Below are 18,150 nucleotides of genomic sequence, written 5' to 3'. Positions count from 1 at the left end.
TCCTTTTGTTGGTCCATTAAAACCAGATTTGAAAGGTGCCTTGATTTAATACAGTCTGGGTCAATATAAAGAACTTGGATTGCAGGGAAGAAATAACTATGATTTAAATAAATCTATGTGTCAATTTTTTTGTTTCCACATTTATTAAAATATCAATCTATAGTCTGTCTCCAGGACTATAGACATTATTGGGAGGCAGCACAGAATTATAGACCAACTTGGAACTTGAGGTCAGACAGATATAAACTTGAATCTTAGCTCTTCTACTTTCTAATTATAAAGTACTGAATAAATACCTTAATCTCAGTTTCCTACTCTATAAAATAGTAAAAATAAAATCTAATTTAAAGGTGTATTGTGGATATTGAATGAAATATTTGCTCTGTGCATACAGGCATTCCAATAAAGCGTGCTAGTAATATTATCATGTTGGAAGACAGAAATTATAATATTTAAAAAAATAAGCTTTAACACACACCTAACAGGTGACCGTGACCCCTTCCAGAGACCTTGGAGGGTGGGTACCATCTTCGTGCTCTCCCTCAGCTGTGCTCCAGGCGTGCAAGTATCTCCCAGAAGGGAGCTCTTACACACATCTGATGCCCTGGTTTTTAGTCTACTTCCATGGCATTTGTGGCTGCTATCCAGAAAATGCCCCCTTGATCACCTGATTCTGGTGGCCGGGAGGCTTATGTTCCTGTGTCCCACAGGACTGTAACAACTGGAGAGTTCTTGGCAGGCTGCCACCCCTAGGGTATTGTATCAACATCAGATTGAAACACAACTCCAGTCATTCTATTAAAGAGACCCATTTGCTTATCCTGGAGTTTTGGCCTAAGGGTCAGGCTTCAGGTGTGCCACACATCTAGTGGCCTATGGAGGGGCTCTCAGGGAACAAGCCAGTGGCCACCGTCTCTGTACTCTCCCCTCTGCCTCACTACTAGTCACAGGCATCTCCCAGAAAGAAGCTTAAACATTCATGTGGAGTCCTGATTGTTCTGACTGTCACCTAGAGGAAATCTCCAGATTGCCCAGTTCTGGTAGCCTGTGGGGCTTATGTTTGTAGTCACACAAGACTGTGAATATTTGCATAATCTAAAAGCTTCTGCCAGAGGGTCTGCCTCCTAATCAGCCTGAATCTGGGTGCTGACTGAAGTCCTCTCTTTTAGGACGCTGACAGGTCTTGGCATAGCCTCGCTACTGGGAGCTATTAAAAATAGGTTGCTTGGATGATCAGAAAAGTTTGAGAATACCAAGATCTAGGGCAGGGTTGAATGATAAGTTTTATCTCCTACACGAGTCCACTCCTTCAAGAATAGGAGAAGTGGCTGTTTCATCTGCTATATAGAAACCAACACAGAGAGTCAAACAAAATGAAGAAACAGAGGAATATGTTCCAAACAAATAAAAAAAAACCCTCACAAGACAAAACCATTGAAAAACATCTTAATGGAATATTGATAAACAATCTACCTAAGAGTTCAAGCAGAGAAAGACAATTATCATATGGTTTCACTCATTTATGGAACATAAGAAATATCAGGAAGATCAGTAGGAGAAGGAAGGGAAGAATGAAGGGTGGTAAACAGAACGGGGAATGAACCATGAGAGACTGTGGACTCTGGGAAACAAACTGAGGGCTTCAGAAGGGAGGGGGGTGGGGATTGGGATAGGCCAGTGATGGGTATTAGGGAAGGCACATATTGCATGGTGCACTGGGTGTTATATGCAAATAATAAAACATGGAACACCACATCAAAAACTAAGAATATACTGTATGGTGACTAACATAACATAATAAAAAATTATTAAAAAAATAAATGTAACAGTCCAGTTAGACTTGAAAAAAAAAAAGAAATTTGCTAAGACAGTAGATCTTCAAATTTCTTATCACAAGAAAAACATTTGTAACTGTGTGTGGTGATGGATGTTAAGTACACTTCTTGTGATCATTTCACAGCATATACACATAGTGAATCGTTAGGCTGTATACCTGAAATTCGTATGTTATATGTCAATTACAGCTCAATGTAGAAATCAAACAAAATAAAACCAGTTTTGCAGAAAAAAAAAAACCAAAAAACCAACCAACCAACCAAACAAACAAAAAAAAACCAGAAGAAGAGTTCAAAGTAATGGTCATAAAGATGTTTACTGAATTTAGAAGAATGGATGAACACAGTAAGAACGTCAACAAAGAGAAAATATAAATAGTACCAAATGGAAGTCACAAAGCTGGAGAATACAATAACTGAGCTGAGAAGTATAGTAAAGGGTTCAACAGCAGAGTAGATGAAGCAGGACAAAGGATCAGTGACCTCAAAGACAAGACCCTGGAACTCACCCAGAGCAGTAAAAAGAAAAAAGGATGAAAAAAAAGTGATGAAAGCTTAAAGGACTACTAGGACAACATCAAGCTGACTAATGTTCACACTATAGGGCTCCCAGGAGAAAAGAGAGAAAGGGTCAGAAAGAAATAATTACTGAAAATTTCTCTACCTTGGACAGAAAAAAAAAAAAAAAACCACATATAGATCTAGGAAGACCAGAGGGTTCCAAATGAAATACACCCAAGGAGACTCACACCAAGACACATTATAATTAATAAATTGAAAATTAAAGATAAAGAGAATGCTGCAAGCAGGAAGGAAAAAAAAAAACTTGTTACATACAAGCAAACGCACATAAAACTATCAGATTTCTTCAGTAGAAACTCTGTAGGCCAGAAGAGAATGGCATGATTTATACAAAGTGCTAGAAGAAAAAAAACTTTAACCAAGAATATTCTACCTGGCAAAGTAAATGTTAGGAATTGAAGGGGAGATAGAATTTTCCAAACCAGCAAAAGGTAGAAGAGTTCATCACCTAACCAACCTTACCAAAAATGTTAAAGGAACTTCTTTATGTGAAAAGAAAGGGCACTAATTAGTAACAAGAAAATATATAAAAGTATAGGTAAAGGTAAATATATAATAAGGCAGTGGATTAATCACTTAAAAAGCCAATATGAATGTTAAAAATAAATATTTTTATAATTATTAGTATAAATAATTATTAATATAAATATTAATGAGTAATAACAATTGCAATGATTAAAAGATACACAACATAACAAAGATGAAAGATGTGACATCAAAAACATAAAACATGGGGATAGAGTAAAAATGTGGAGCTTTAGAATGTGTTCGAACTTAATTTATCAACTTAAGATAGACTGTTATCAATCTACACTGTCATATGTAAGTCTCATGGTAACCACAAAGCAAAAGCCTACAGTGTATACACGAAAGATGAGCAAGAAATCTAAGCATACCACTAACGAAAGTCCTCAAACCACAAAGGGAGAGAGAAAGAGGAGGATAAAGGAAAAGGGGAAACTATCGAACACTGAGAAAACCATGAACAAAATGGCAACAAATACTAATCAATAATTTCTTAAATGTAAATGGGGAAAATTCTCTAATCAAAAGACATGGAATGGCTGAATGAATGAGAAAACAACACTCACTTACACGCTACCTACAAGAGACTGATCTTCAGAGTTAAGGACACACTGACTGAAAGTGAAGTGCTGGAAAAAGATATTCCATGCAAATGAAAACCAAAAGAAAGCTGGATAGCTATATTTACATCAGACAAAATAGACTATAAAACAAAGATTATAATAAGAGACACAGAAAGCACTACGTAATGATAAAGGGGCCAATCCAATAAGAGGATATAACATTTGTAAATATTTATGCACCCAACATAGGAGCATCTACATATATAAAGCAAATATTAACAGACCTAAAGGGAGAAACAGACAGTAATACAATAATAGTAAGGGACTTTAATACCCCACTTGTACCAACAGATAGATTATTCAAACAGAAAATCAATAAGGAAATATTGGCCTTAAATGACACATTACACCAGATGGACTTAACTGATATATAAGAACGTTCCACTCAAAAGCAGCAGAATATATATTTTTCTCAAGTGTGAAGAGAACATTCTCCAGGATAGATCATATGCTAAGTCAGAAAACAAGTCTTAACATTAAAATTAAAGAATATTGAAATCATATCAAGGATCTTTTCTGATCACAATGGTATAAAACTAGAAATTACAAAAAGAAAATTGGAAAATTCACAAATATATTTTTATAGAGATTAAACAACATGCTACTGGTCAGAGACGAAGAGAGAAATCAAAAAATACCTTGAGAGAAATGAAAATGGAAACACAACCCAAACTTACGGGATGCAGCTAAAGCAGTTCTAAGAGGAAAGTTCACAGAGATAAATGCCTACCTCAAGAAACGAGAAAAATCTCAGATGAACAACCTAACATCACCTCTCAAGGAACCAGAAAAAGAAGAACAAATGAAGCTCAAAGTTAGTAGAAGGAAGGAAATTACAAAGACCGAAGAGGAAATGAAATGAAAAGACAACAGAAAAGATCAATGAATATAAGAGCTGATTCTCTGGAAAGATAAATTTTGCACAGTGAAGAAAACCATGAACAAAATAAAAAAGCAATCTACTGAATGGGAGAGAATATTTACAAATCAGATATATGATAAGGAGTCAATATCCAAAATATATAAGAACTTCTACAACTTAATAGCAAACCCCCCCCAAACAATCCCATTAAGAAATGGGCAGGATATCTGAATAGACTTTTTTTTTTTTTTTCCAGAGAAGACATAGAGATTGCCAGTAGGTACTTAAAAAGATGCTTAACATCCCTGATCAGGGAAATGCAAATCAAAACCACAATGAGATATCACCTCATAACTGTCAGAAGGACTATTACCAAAAAGACAAGAAATAAACAATGTTAATGCGATATGGGAACCCTTGTGAGCTGTTACATGAAAATGTAAATTGGTGCAGTCGTTATAGAAAACAAAACAGAGGTTCCACAATAAATTAAAAACAGAACAACTGTATGATCCAGCAATTCCACTTCTGAGTTTCTATGTGAAGGTCACGAAAACATTAACTCAAAAAGATATACAAGGACCCTCGTGCTCATCGTACCATTATTTACAATAGCAAAGATAGGGAAGCATCTAAACGTCCACTGATGGGTGGTTAAGGAAATGTGGTACACATATACAACGAATACACACACACACACATCCAGCCATAAGAAAAAGAACTCCTGCCATTTGTGACAACATGGATGGACCTTGAGAGCGTTATGCTAAGTGAAATATGCAGACAGAGAAAGGCAGATACCATATGATCTCACTTATACATGTCATCTAAAGAAAAGAAAGAAAGAAAAGGAAAGAAAGCAAACGAGCTCCGAACTCAGACACAGAGAACAACACAATGATGGCAGACAAAGGTGTGGGGTGGAGTTTGGGGAAATGGGTGAAGGTGATGGTCAAAGGTACATACTTCCAGTTATAAAATAAATCATGGGGATATAACGTACGTCATGGTGACTACAGTAAATAATACGCATTGCATATCTGAGAGCTGCTAATAGAGCTTAGAAGATCTCATCACAAGAAAATAATTGTGACTATGTATGGTGACAGACATTAATAAACTTATTGTGACCATTTTACAATATATACACAAATAATGAATCATTATGATGTACACCTGAAAATGATATTATATGTCAATTATACCCAAGTGAAAAAGTTTTTTTCGAAGTTTGCATTTTGGAAAGTTCTTTTTATTACTGACATAGCAGCAACTTTCTCTCTTTTCTGACTTTCTCATAGAAAACGTCTAATAACTTAAGTATTCCATTGTTTCTTAATGATATCGTCAACATCATGTATGTTCAAGAAGAAACAACAGCTCTGTAAATGCAGGGTTACTGTCACAGATGATTCACAAAAGAAGTTTTCTAATTGTGTTGAATTCTTGGAATTCTATCTTCAAAATCAGTTTTTGAACAGTGGCATCTCTGAATCGTGGACTCGTCACCTCCTCTAATGGTTGTTCCACTTGCCATGTCAACCCCTAGACCACAGCCGTCTTTTGGAAAATAATTTAGTCAACCTCCGTGTGAGGCTGTACTTTCTAGAGAAGTGGCTCCCACAGCTCATTCTAACACCTGTTCACTTGGTCGACCAGTGAAACGGTCTGTCACGTACTGGCTACAATTGTTGAGGGTTTGCCATGTGTTAGGGGCTGTACTTAGATTCGTCACATCCACCTCTTGCTGGCTGTGTGGGTCTCGGGTAGTCATTTAAGATCCCAGAGCCTTGGGGGCGCCTGGGTGGCACAGCGGTTAAGCGTCTGCCTTCGGCTCAGGGCGTGATCCCGGCGTTATGGGATCAAGCCCCACATCAGGCTCTTCCGCTATGAGCCTGCTTCTTCCTCTCCCACTCCCCCTGCTTGTGTTCCCTCTCTCACTGGCTGTCTCTATCTCTGTCAAATAAATAAATAAAATCTTAAAAAAAAAAAAAAGATCCCAGAGCCTTAATTTCTGCATCGGCTCACCTGGCCGTTTAGTGTAGGAATAACTCAGTTAACATGCGGTCAATACCCGACAAGTACGTATTCTCTCTCATCTTCTCCTGTGCCACATGACAGCAGGGTAAGTTGAAAATTTTCATGGCCAGAAGGCTCTGGAAAATCTAAAGAAGAGCTTACATTAGGTGCAAAAACTGAGACTTGAACAGCAAAACCTGTTAGCTGTACTTCTGTATTTATTTTATTAGGGAGGTGGAGTGAAGTTGGAAACCTAGCTTCTTTTACTTCTCATTTCAGTGGGCCACTCATTTTGGAGATAAGAACAGGAGTAGCTTAGCCAGGAGTGGCTCTGTGTGACATTCCACAGGTGCCTGGTGACGAGCAAGTACAAGACCATCTGATTTCTCAATTCCCCAATGTCCCAAACTGGGCAAGTTCCATCTCCAATAAATAACTTTTGGTAAGACTACTCTTCCCACAGGGCTTCGCCTTAAGAGCTCCTCCTCCTGAGTGGAGTGATTGGAGATGAGACTTTTAAAAAAGACTATGTCTAGATGCTACAACGGATCTCGGAATGCATTTGTGCCAGGGTCCCAGAAATACACGATACATTTCCAAGGACACTCTCCTTTCACAAGCTATTGAAACTCTGTCTTCTACATTTCCTCTTCTACTACTTCTACTACTCCACACTCCTGCCACCACCTCAACCGCTTCCTTCATTTCAACAGAACACACACACACGCACGCTTGTGCATATATGTCTCTGTATATGGTATCTGTGGTTTAAATGTGTGTACATACATGTGTGTCTATACATAGATACATATATATGCATATGCGTGTGCGTGTGTGTGTGTGTGTGTGTGTGTAAGCTCAACCTTACTAGTATGTGTTTCCCGACCTTACTAATCCTTTGATTTCAACAACCAGCGCAACAAACAACAAACACGATGCCTCCAACATCACTCTGGGCACTAGGTATTTCTTTGTTTTTAATCCATGATTATACAACCCCGTTCTTCCTATAAAGGGCCACAAAACTATGTTGACTGTGATGATTAATTTTACGTGTTAACTTGACTGGCCACAGGGTGTGCAAATTAAATGTTATTTCTTTCCCTTTTTTAAAAAAATTTATTTTAGAGAGAGAGTGAGTGAGCACACACAAGCAGGGGGAGGGGCAGATGGAGAGGAAGAGAGAGAGAATCCTGGAGCTGACTCCCCGCTGAGCACAGCGCCCAAGGCGGGGCTCGATCTCACGACCCTGAGCTGAATCAAGAGTTGGCCGCCCAACCAACTGAGCCACCAGGCGCCCCTGACGCGTGATTTGCTGAAAGCACTCGGACTGCTAAAGCAGCTTCTTGCTTAACCACTGGCAACTTCTGCAGCCTAAAACAAAATAACCTTAAACCCTCATTTTCATCAGTAAGGTCAACTTGTAAAATATCTGCATTTCAAATTGTAGGGTGTCTCTTTGAGGTGCCCATAATATCCAACCCCCTCTGTTTCACAGAAGAGGAGAGCAGGTCACCCTCGGAGCTAGAGCAGGCTTTAAGCAGGAGCCCTGCCTGCTGCCTCCCGCCCGCCTAGAGCACCAGACCTCGTTACAGACAAACCCCGCTCCTACCAACGAATGACAGAGGGCCGCCATTTATCAAATGTTGACAACACTGCCAGGCACTCTGCAGAATTACAGATATTCATCTCAATCCTCACAGCAACCCTAGGAGGTGGGATTTATTGATTTCACCATCTCCCATGTGAGGAAATGGGAGGCCCAGAGATATTAAATTACTTTTCTAAGATCACACAGCTCGTGTGTAGAGCTTGAAATAGGAATCTGAGGTCATCTGACCCGCAGTCTATGCTCTTAACCCTTTACAACGTATTTCCTGGATCTTCTAATTTTCAAGTGTCGCAAAAGCATTCCATTTAAGCAAACTTCAATTACGCAGCTGGTAAGAGGTGGTAGATCCTCTCCCGCCTTTCAAAGAATTGATAATTTAGACAGGAAGGCGAGGAACGCCCAAGAATCTGGGAAATAGCAGAAACAGACTGTAGACAATCCCATAATCATATACAGTTAGTATACAAAGTACCTTCTAAGTCCATACTATAATTCAGCCAACACTTAATGAACTAGTCCGTGCTACACTGCCCCCCACACACCCTGCTGCTATCCATTCTAAACATGGCAGATTACGGTTCCGGAACACACCAGGATGCTTCCTGCCGCCATGTCTCCCTATATGTGGCTCTTCTGCTTGTCAGATCCTTACCACCAAGGGCCTCTTCACAAATTCTGACCTTTTCTTTAAAATACAAATTAAGTGTCATTCTCTTTGCTCCTTCTATAATCTATTCTCTATAAAGCGGTCAACATGATCTTTTAAAAAGAGGATTTGAACCTTGTCACAATCCTGCTTAAGACTCTTCTGAGGCTTCCTAGGATTCTCTTTTCTTTTCAATTAGCAGGCTCCACACCCAGCATGGAGCCCAGTGCAGGACTCCATCTCATGACCCTGAGATCAAGACCTGAGCTGAAATCAAGAGTCGGGTGCTTAAACGACTGAGCCACCCAGGCTCCCCTTTCCTATGATTCTTAATGAAATCAGCAACATCGACAAAACCATCAAGTGCTTCCCCTTTATTATCTCCCTTCCAGCTACCTCTCCAAACTCCTGTCCAACGATTCTCCTCCTCCCCCATGACACTGACTGCACTGGCCTCCTCCCTGTCTTGCAAGGATGTCACTCTCTCTCCCACCTCGAGGACCTTGCAAAGGCTCTTCCCGCCACCTGTAATGCCTCTGGATGGCCAGCTCTCTCTCAACCATCAGGTCTCCCCTTGCAGGTTGCCTCCAAGAAAGTCCTACTTCCTTTTCCAAATAGCCCTCTTCCCCACCAGCTCTATCTATATAACCTTTTGCTTTACACCATTCTTAGTAGTTGTCCTCCTCTTTAAATCATTTCATTACTTTTTATTACTTTAATTTTTTCTTTTTTGCTCTGCGATCTTGTAGACCACTCACTGCTGGGTCCCCCATAACAAATACAACGCCTGGCACATTATAGGCTCCCGATTGTCTGGATCCTCCTCTGATGTTCACAGTGATACTGAAAACTCCTACAGACAGACAGACAGATGATGTCTCATCGTGAACATTTTCACTGAGCTCCTCCTCCGTGCCAAGCACTGTTCTAGAATATAAAAGCAAATAATAGCCAAGGTCCCTGAACTCAAGACTCTCACGGTGTAGAATAACAAAGAAAATAAGCCAGAATAATTATTATTTGAAGCATTAGTAAGTACTGACAGAAGAACTAAGCAGGCCTCTGCACGGACCAGATGGTACCTTGGGGCAGGAGACACAGGTGAGGCTGGGGAAGTGGACATGGAAGCTTTTATATCGCCTTACATTTTATTATTCGCTTCTCTGTCCTTCTTCCCAACTAAAATGTATACTCACCAGGGCAGAGACATTGTTTTGCTTTCTGTTGCATTATCAGCATCTAGAACCTCGTCCGCACATAGCTGGGGCTCAATAAACATTCCTTGACTAACCGACAGACTGAACGAATCCCGCATGATGAAAGTGAGCCATCAGCTAAAGACCTGGGAGGAGATCACTCCGCACACAGGAGGAAGCAAACATTTGTACTTGGTAAGAACGTGTTTGCTCTGTTTGAGGAAAGGCCATAATCCAGTCAGGGGGCCGCAGACAGTGAACAAGAGAGAGTACAGAGTAGCTAGAACACGTAGGGGTAAGGAGTTTGGGTTTCTGGATTTTATTCTAAATGTAAAATGGAGGCAAAGTGCTCAATGATTAGTTTGATTAAATAACGATCAAATGGGGGGATGAAAGAGAAGTGCCTTCCAGGATGGCAGGACAAGCTTCTTGGCAGTGTCGCTTGGAGCTGAATGCTAGACTAAAAAGAAGAGGACAGAGAAGCTTTCGTGAGAGTCTGTGTCTTCACATGGCAAGAGCTCTTCCGTGATATGCAAGGGCAAACAAGGACTCTGATTGTCCTAATTATTTAGCTTTAATATTAGAAGGACCAGGTACTGGACATGCAGATCAAGGCGAAACGTACAGAGGACAGAGCCTAGGAACGCTTTCTTTATAGAAAAGTTTATGGAAGGTGGTATCATTTTATCTGTCTATCCTTCTCCCTCAATCTGTCACTCAACCTGTCCATCACTTAGTCATTAAATAATTACTACTTGCATGTGTAATTCCTGGTGGTGAGAAAGGTAAGAAAGACAATCATGGAATTTAGAACCTAACAGATAACCTCCAAAGATCGCTCATGTTGGGAAAATTCTGAGACAGGATAGTATAGTTGAAAACCCTTATAACTATCCAGTCCTGAGTTTACCTCCCAGGTTAGCTCTGCATTATCTTATACTTTAGGGCAAGTCATGAAACATCTCTGAGCCCTTGGTTTCTCATCTTCAAAATGGGAATATTAAATTTTGCCCCCTAAGATGATCATGGGGCTAACAGGAGTCTAACAGATGTAAAGGGCTAAGCAATGCCCAGCACAGAGCCTATCCAAAGATGAGTTTCCATTCAACCTTTCCGAAGAAACCAATGTACAAAAAAAGGCTCCAAGTCTGCAACTTTATTGCCTGATTTCTTCCTAAGTCGTGAATTTTTCCCGGCTTGTCATTTGAATGCCACTAAAGAGAAAAGGTGAGACTCAGCTCCCAACACTTTGATACTTTAGCTCCACTCTGGCCAGGCTCCCTCACACAGATCTTTCTGCGACAGAAAAAGAAATCCTAAGACAGGAGAGGTATTCAAGAACACCTGCCTGGCGAATGTCTAGGTTTCATCTGTAGGGCAGGCCATAAGTCTGTGAACCCTTGCCCTCCTTTGTTGGGGGTGAAGGTCCAACCTGAACCCTCAGGAAGGCAGCCTGCAGTGCTGGCTGACAGGTGATGCTCTGGAGCCCTGCTGACCAGGTCGAACTCTGCAAGGGTGATGATCCGGCTGCACCATCTTGGATCCCTTAACCTGACTCCATGGTCCGAGGGTTGGCTAACCACCAACTGCGTGGGGTGCTTGTGGTTGCGAGTTTTACAATGAGAGAGTAGACACTAAGTATAGGGCACAAGCCTTTGTCTATGGTAAGTGTTCAATAAATAGAATCTATAGGTGAATTTCTTTTTAAAGACAGAATCCTTGAAAATATGAAAGAAGACCCCCAAATAAATGTACTGTTCTTGCCACCACTGCTCTTGAAGGGACAGACCAGATGCGGCCTTCCTGTGGTTTCTGAAACCCAATGAAAAAGGGATAATAAGAATTTATTGAAGTGGCTTGAGCTGATGTCACCTGAATATTCTAGGTCTAAAACTTCATAAGGCACAGGCTTAAAAAGTTCCGTCTTCATTCTTGCCCCGTAGGGATTCAGGTTAGCACACGGGATGCGAGGGCCCGCACTCACCTCCCAGATACCATCATGAGGAACCTGTTTTGCTGTTGGTCAATCAGAGCAGGTCTATACCAGTCTTGACTACCTGTATGCAGCCTTTCGTGAAAGAGCACCGTGGCTCCAAACAACTTAAAAACCAGTCCTGAGAGGTTCTGGCCTTACATGCAGAGAGGCACACGGACGTGCTTGTTTTGTCTAAGTAAAAACCAATCTCAAATAGCTTTCAGGAAGGGTCGGTCTTGTATCGGGCACTGATGATGTGCCAAGCACTGCACACGTGCTGATGCCAACAGTGATGGCAACAGCCAATCACCTGGCAATGGGCTTATGCTGCTCTCTTGCCCTCCTGTCCCACTCTCCACAGCTGACCCCGCCATCACCGCGTTTCCTCCAAAAGATATCTTGAGCCCCTTCATTTTTTTTTTAAATCTCTATTTCTACCACCTTGTTCATGTCAAGTGATTAAACCTCTTTGCGACATGGCTCCTCATCTAGAAAACTGGATCTCATCTGCCTCTTAGGATTGTCATAAATGGAGTCATACACTTAGAGTGCTTAGAACACCATCAATAGGAGTGCCCACTGCTGTATTTATCGTTACTGTTTTGTCGTGGCAATGGCTTCTGAAGCTGCTTCTACCTGTTTCCACACTAAGTTTATTATTCACGCAGTCTCCAAAGTGATCTTTACAAAATAAATGTCAGCTCATGTCATTCCCTGGTTTAGAATTCCTGTGGTTTCCCAGCGTATTTAGAGAGCGGCATCTAAATTCCACGGCTCTCAAGACCACCACCACCCCACCAGCGCACTGTGCTGTAGCGGTTGCCCCCGTCCTTTCTGGTTCTCCCCACGTGCAGACACAGATCTCCCTGGCACATCATCAGTGCCCAATACAAGACTGACCCTTCCTGCTGTAGCCGTTCCCTCTCCTGGGATGTCCATGTCCTAGACCTTCTGTGACTGGGTCCTCGTCATGTAGGTCTCAGCCCAAATGTTACCACCTCAGGCCTTTCCCGATCGTCCTGTACTTCCTTTATCCACACCCTCCGTCCCCAGTTACTATCTGAATGCACTTTAAAACATTTTCTTTACAGCACTTAGCACCATTCGAATAAAGATTATTTTGCTTTACCACAGTCATGTAGTTCTGTTACTCTCAATATTTTACTTGAATGCCTTGGGTAAGGCATCTCTTCCCATTCCCGCAGGATCCCGCCCTCTCTGTGGTCTAACGCAGGTTCCAGACGGAGTCACATAACCCGCCCAGCCCTCGGAGGCATTAGCGTTTTTCACTCGGCGGGGGGTAAAAATACCAAAAACACAAATACAAAAGCATGTTCCAAAATATTAGGTTGAAAGATATCATCCAGAAGACTCAAAATAGGCTTATATTATCTTTTAAAGACTAACATTAAGATGAAACATAAAATTAAAAAGTTCAGGAGAGAAAATGGTGGACTCCTGAGACCCACCCATGGGCCCTCGTCCGAGAAACACTATACTGTACGAATCTTCTCTCCTGAAATAAGCAGGCTCTCTCTTCCTTAGTGTCTGAGTTGGAGATTTCCTGAGTCAGGACTACCCTCTGACACTTCTTAATGGGAGAAAAGCCATATTTTTAGCTAATGAATAAAATACTAGCCGACTCTGCTAAGTACGGACAGAGACCCTGTGCTAATTGCTGCCCTGGGACTAACCTGCTTTGCTCACACGAATAGGGGCTGCTTATTCAAGAGGGATGCCAGCCAGCATGGTTTGCAGGAGAATAATCTCCGAAGCGTCGTTTCACTGTTGGGAACTACTGAGATATTTATTCCAGAGATAACGAGGGATGGAGAGGCCAAGGGTTGAGGACACCGAGACTCATTGAGCATCTTCTCTATACTCCATGCTTTATGCACTTTATCTCATTTAGTCTTCATGACAATCAATGAAGTACTGTTGTGTCCACTTCACAGATGTGTGTATCAAAGACCTAAGCGGTCATAGGTGTAGAGGAGGGGTCTGACTCTATGCGAATCTGACTCCAGACCTGTGCTGGTTGCAGGACCCAATGCTGCTTCTCATATTTAATACAGGATGTGAAGAGGTTCAAAAGTGAAAGAGAAAGAAAAAAAACAAAAGTGAAAGTGGCTACTGTACATGAACTGAGTTTCTAACAAGATGATTAAAAACATATCCATAAAAATACAGCTAAAACATAGACTCCTCTTTTGGGAATAATGGCTGAAAATGATGAAAGTTTTATTTAACAGGCTGTAGCCCTTAGATGTTTTAAGAACTGTCAGGTAAGGGAGGAGTAAAGACCCTGTCTACTCTACCAACGAGCAGATCTTGGACAGATGGCTGGGAGTCTGGGGGCTTTGGTCCCAGCTCAGCTTGGACTTTTGAATAAACAAATGTGTGTGTGCACATATGTGTACAGGCATGTAAGATCCTTTGTCTACTCTGTACCCTGCTATATTCTCAATGTATGTGAGAGGGCTTGGCATATGGTAGACAGTCAATAAATCCATGCGGAAAGCACACTGATGAATTGTTAGACACTACATCTGAAACTGATGATATGCTACATGTTGGTTAATTGAATTTAAATAAAAAAAATATGTTCAATGAATAAAATCTGCCCCAACAAGGAAAACACATTACTTGCTTAAGCTAACTCATCACTGCTGGCTACAGTCCCAACTCCTCAGCACGGCACCTAATTAACTGTAGGGTCCAACCGCATCTCTTATTCTTCAGGGAACTAGATCCTCCTCAAAGGATTTTTGAAGAGATCAAGGCTCTGAGCATGGACTCCTGCCTCCGGAGGCGGTTATACAAAGGCTAAGCAAGCGTTCTGGAACACTCTTTAGACGCTCTGTACTGCACTCAACACTGTGCGATCATTTTGCATTTCACATCACCACGACTGTAAGAGTTAGGTCTGCTCAGCCTCCCATTTTACGTATATGGAAACTAAGGTTTGCAGAGTTGAAGGCTGTTATGTAGGCGTTAAGTGGTAGGGCTCAGATGAAAAACCCCAAACTTGTTAATAATGGCCAGGTCCCCTTCCAGTAATGAGACCCAAGTATTCTCTTTCTAATCTAATATCTGCACTGAAGATTAATACCACGAACACGGGAGATGTTCTTTCCAAACAAGCGCCGGTTTCCACGGAAGTTGTATCTATGGCTGCTCAGAATCATGGCATTTACTTGTTAGGACTAACTCATCACGGCAAGTGCGGTCCTCTCAGCACGGTGCCCAACTAACATCAGGATCCAACCTCCTCTCCTATTCTTCCACATCAGAATACTTTGTGTCTGTTTCTCCTCCACTTTATTACTCCTGCCTTGTTTTCAGTCGTGTTCTAACTCTATACTGAACAACCGTTGGTCCGTCCATCATCCATTAGCCAATGATAAGTCAGGAACGTGGTCATTTCTGGGAACAATGCCCTGCCCTCACCTACCATACAGTCTCACAAAAGGGAACAAATAAGCAAACCTATCTAATTCTGACGCATCATGCAGGAGACATCTGAAGATCTTTCCTCCTCCATGAAGCTGCCCCTAAGTATCCCAGATCCTTCTTTGCCTGTTTGGCTTTGTACTCTTACAACATCATGGCCCGTATCATAACCGACGTACAACGAACCTCATTTCTGATGATGGTTCGGTTCTTTTTTTTTTTTTCTTTGAAGATTTTATTTATTTATTTGACAGAGACAGCCAGCGAGAGAGGGAACACAAGCAGCGGGAGTGGGAGAGGAAGAAGCAGGCTCCTAGTGGAGGAGCCTGATGCAGGGCTTCATCCCAGAACGCCGGGATCACGCTCTGAGCCAAAGGCAGACGCTTAACGACTGCGCCACCTAGGCGCCCCTGATGATGGTTAGGTCCTACATTGTTGGTGGGAATGCAAGTTGGTACAGCCACTCTGGAAAACAGTGTGGAGGTCCCTTAAAAAGTTAAAAATTGAGCTACCCTATGACCCAGCCATTGCACTACTGGGTGTTTACCCCAAAGATACAGACGTAGTGAAGAGAAGGGCCATATGCACTCCAATGTTCATAGCAGCATTATCCACAATAGCTAAATCGTGGGAGGAGCCGAGATGCCCTTCAACAGATGACTGGATTAAGAAGTTGTGGTCCATATATACAATGGAATATTACTCAGCCATCAAAAAGAATGATTTCTCAACATTTGCTGCAACATGGACAGGACTGGAGGAGGTAATGCTAAGCGAAATAAGTCAAGCAGAGAAAGACAATTATCATATGATTTCTCTCATCTATGGAACATAAGAACTAGGAAGATCGGTAGGGGAAGAAAGGGATAAAGAAAGGGGGGGTAATCAGAAGGGGGAATGAAGCATGAGAGACTATGGACTCTGAGAAACAAACTGAGGGCCTCAGAGGGGAGGGGGGTGGGGGAATGGGATAGGCTGGTGATGGGTAGTAAGGAGGGCACGTATTGCATGGTGCACTGGGTGTTATACGCAACTAATGAATCATCGAACTTTACATCAGAAACCAGGGATGTACTGTATGGTGACTAACATAATAAAAAACATTAAAAAAAAACAAAGTCAGTGTGAAAGGACACAACAATCCAACTGCCCTTCCAAACAAATCCCTTAGGAAGAAGCTGTCTCATTAGAGACTCGCCACTGTTTGCCAATACTTGCCCATCAGGCAAGTTTGTCCTCCATGTGGAAACAGACTGCTGTCTTTGATTAAAGCGCCAGAGAAGAAGTCTGCTTAGTTCAGAGCCAAACTGTAGGAAGGACACCTATCTAGTCATACTCTACAGTCACAGCACACGTATAGTCATGCTGAGATGCTCACAGAATGCGAGTCCCGAGGGAACCAAGACTGGCTCAGAGCACAGAATTACATCCCCCCTCAAATTGCCACCCTGGGGCCCATGTTCATTGAGTAAACACTGAAAAACATTGCCTTAGTTGTCTAAGTTGTTTTTTCTCTTTCACATAAATGCACATAGAATGTGTCTTCACTGACCCGCCCCGTACTGTCATTTAACTCTTCTAAACGGGCAACTAAACTAGGAGTTCCTGGGACACGTGAACCATGCCCAACACCACATGGTCGGTTCCTTGGGGAACTAGATTATCTTATCTAGTCCTTGGCAGACAAGAACCTCCAAGATTTGGTTCCTGTCTTCCTCCACAAGAGCATTTTCCCCATTCACACCACCCTTTCCACACCAAGTCTATTTACATACTTCTAATTTTCACCCTTGAGACCGGCTTCCTTACACCTCCTGCCTCTGACTCAGCACCGCTCCCCGTGTTACCCAGTGCATGTCTATCCTTAGTACTCACTGCAAAGGTTTCCTTTCCGGACCCCTGCCCTTTTTGAGGTCAAGTTTTGGCATCCTCCCACTCTGCAGCTGGGCCAGTGACTTACTCTGACCAACAGGATGTTAGCAAATGTGTTATAGCACAGTTGAAAAAGTGTTTGTGCAATGGGGATGGTCTTGCTTGTCACTGTGGCTGTCGCTCGTTCCTCGGCTGACTTGCTGCAGGGTGAGACAGCTGGTGCGACGTCAGGTTGCCCCACTCATGCCGGCCGCGGCAATCCTGGATCAGCGGCTGCAGGCTGACCCCCTACACCTGAGTACCTCTGGTCCAAATCAGCAACTGCCGAGGTAGTCTGCAACATACCAGCAGTACGGCGGAGCTCAGCCCAGAGCAGCGGAACCCACACTCCTGCCGTGCGCTACTGACATGTTGTTGCTTATTATGTAGTATGATTGTAGCAAAACATAGTGGACATATTTTCTATCAAGGCTTCACGGGCCCTCCCAAGGACAGGTGATCCCTCCCGTATTTGTGCAACCTCTACATCTTGTACTTTCGTCTATTAGAAAACTTAACACACTCTACTATTATAAACATATGGTACATACTATGATTATTTGTTGTTATGCTAACTTCTAAGGCCGACCTTCTTGAGAAAAGGAACATCTTTGTGAGGGAGGTGATGTGACAAAATTAAAACACTTTGGGCATTCCTGTTAGTACAGCCATTATGGAAAAGAGTATAGAGGTTCATAAGTCAAGCAGAGAAAGACAACTATCATATGATTTCTCTCATCTATGGAACATAAGAACTAGGAAGATCGGTAGGGGAAGAAAGGGATAAAGAAAGGGGGGTAATCAGAAGGGGAAATGAAGCATGAGAGACTATGGACTCTGAGAAACAAACTGTGGGCTTCAGAGGGGAGGGGGATGGGGGAATGGGATAGACTGGTGATGGGTAGTAAGAA

General features: G+C 42.1%; 1 protein-coding gene across 1 annotated transcript in view; it reads right to left on the bottom strand.

Moving 5' to 3' along the window:
- The window catches only part of FYB2 (FYN binding protein 2), a 98,262-nt gene that overhangs the window by 71,897 nt on the left and 8,215 nt on the right, over positions 1-18,150 (bottom strand). The window contains 1 exon segment of the mRNA XM_008699153.2: positions 11,773-11,781. Coding sequence (XP_008697375.2) covers positions 11,773-11,781 — 9 coding nt within the window.

The sequence above is a fragment of the Ursus maritimus genome, unplaced genomic scaffold (genome assembly GCF_017311325.1).
Source record: "Ursus maritimus isolate PB19 unplaced genomic scaffold, ASM1731132v1 scaffold_12, whole genome shotgun sequence".
Taxonomy (NCBI): domain Eukaryota; kingdom Metazoa; phylum Chordata; class Mammalia; order Carnivora; family Ursidae; genus Ursus; species Ursus maritimus.
Note: the sequence above shows the minus strand (reverse complement) of the source record. Positions and strands in the feature narration are given on the sequence as shown.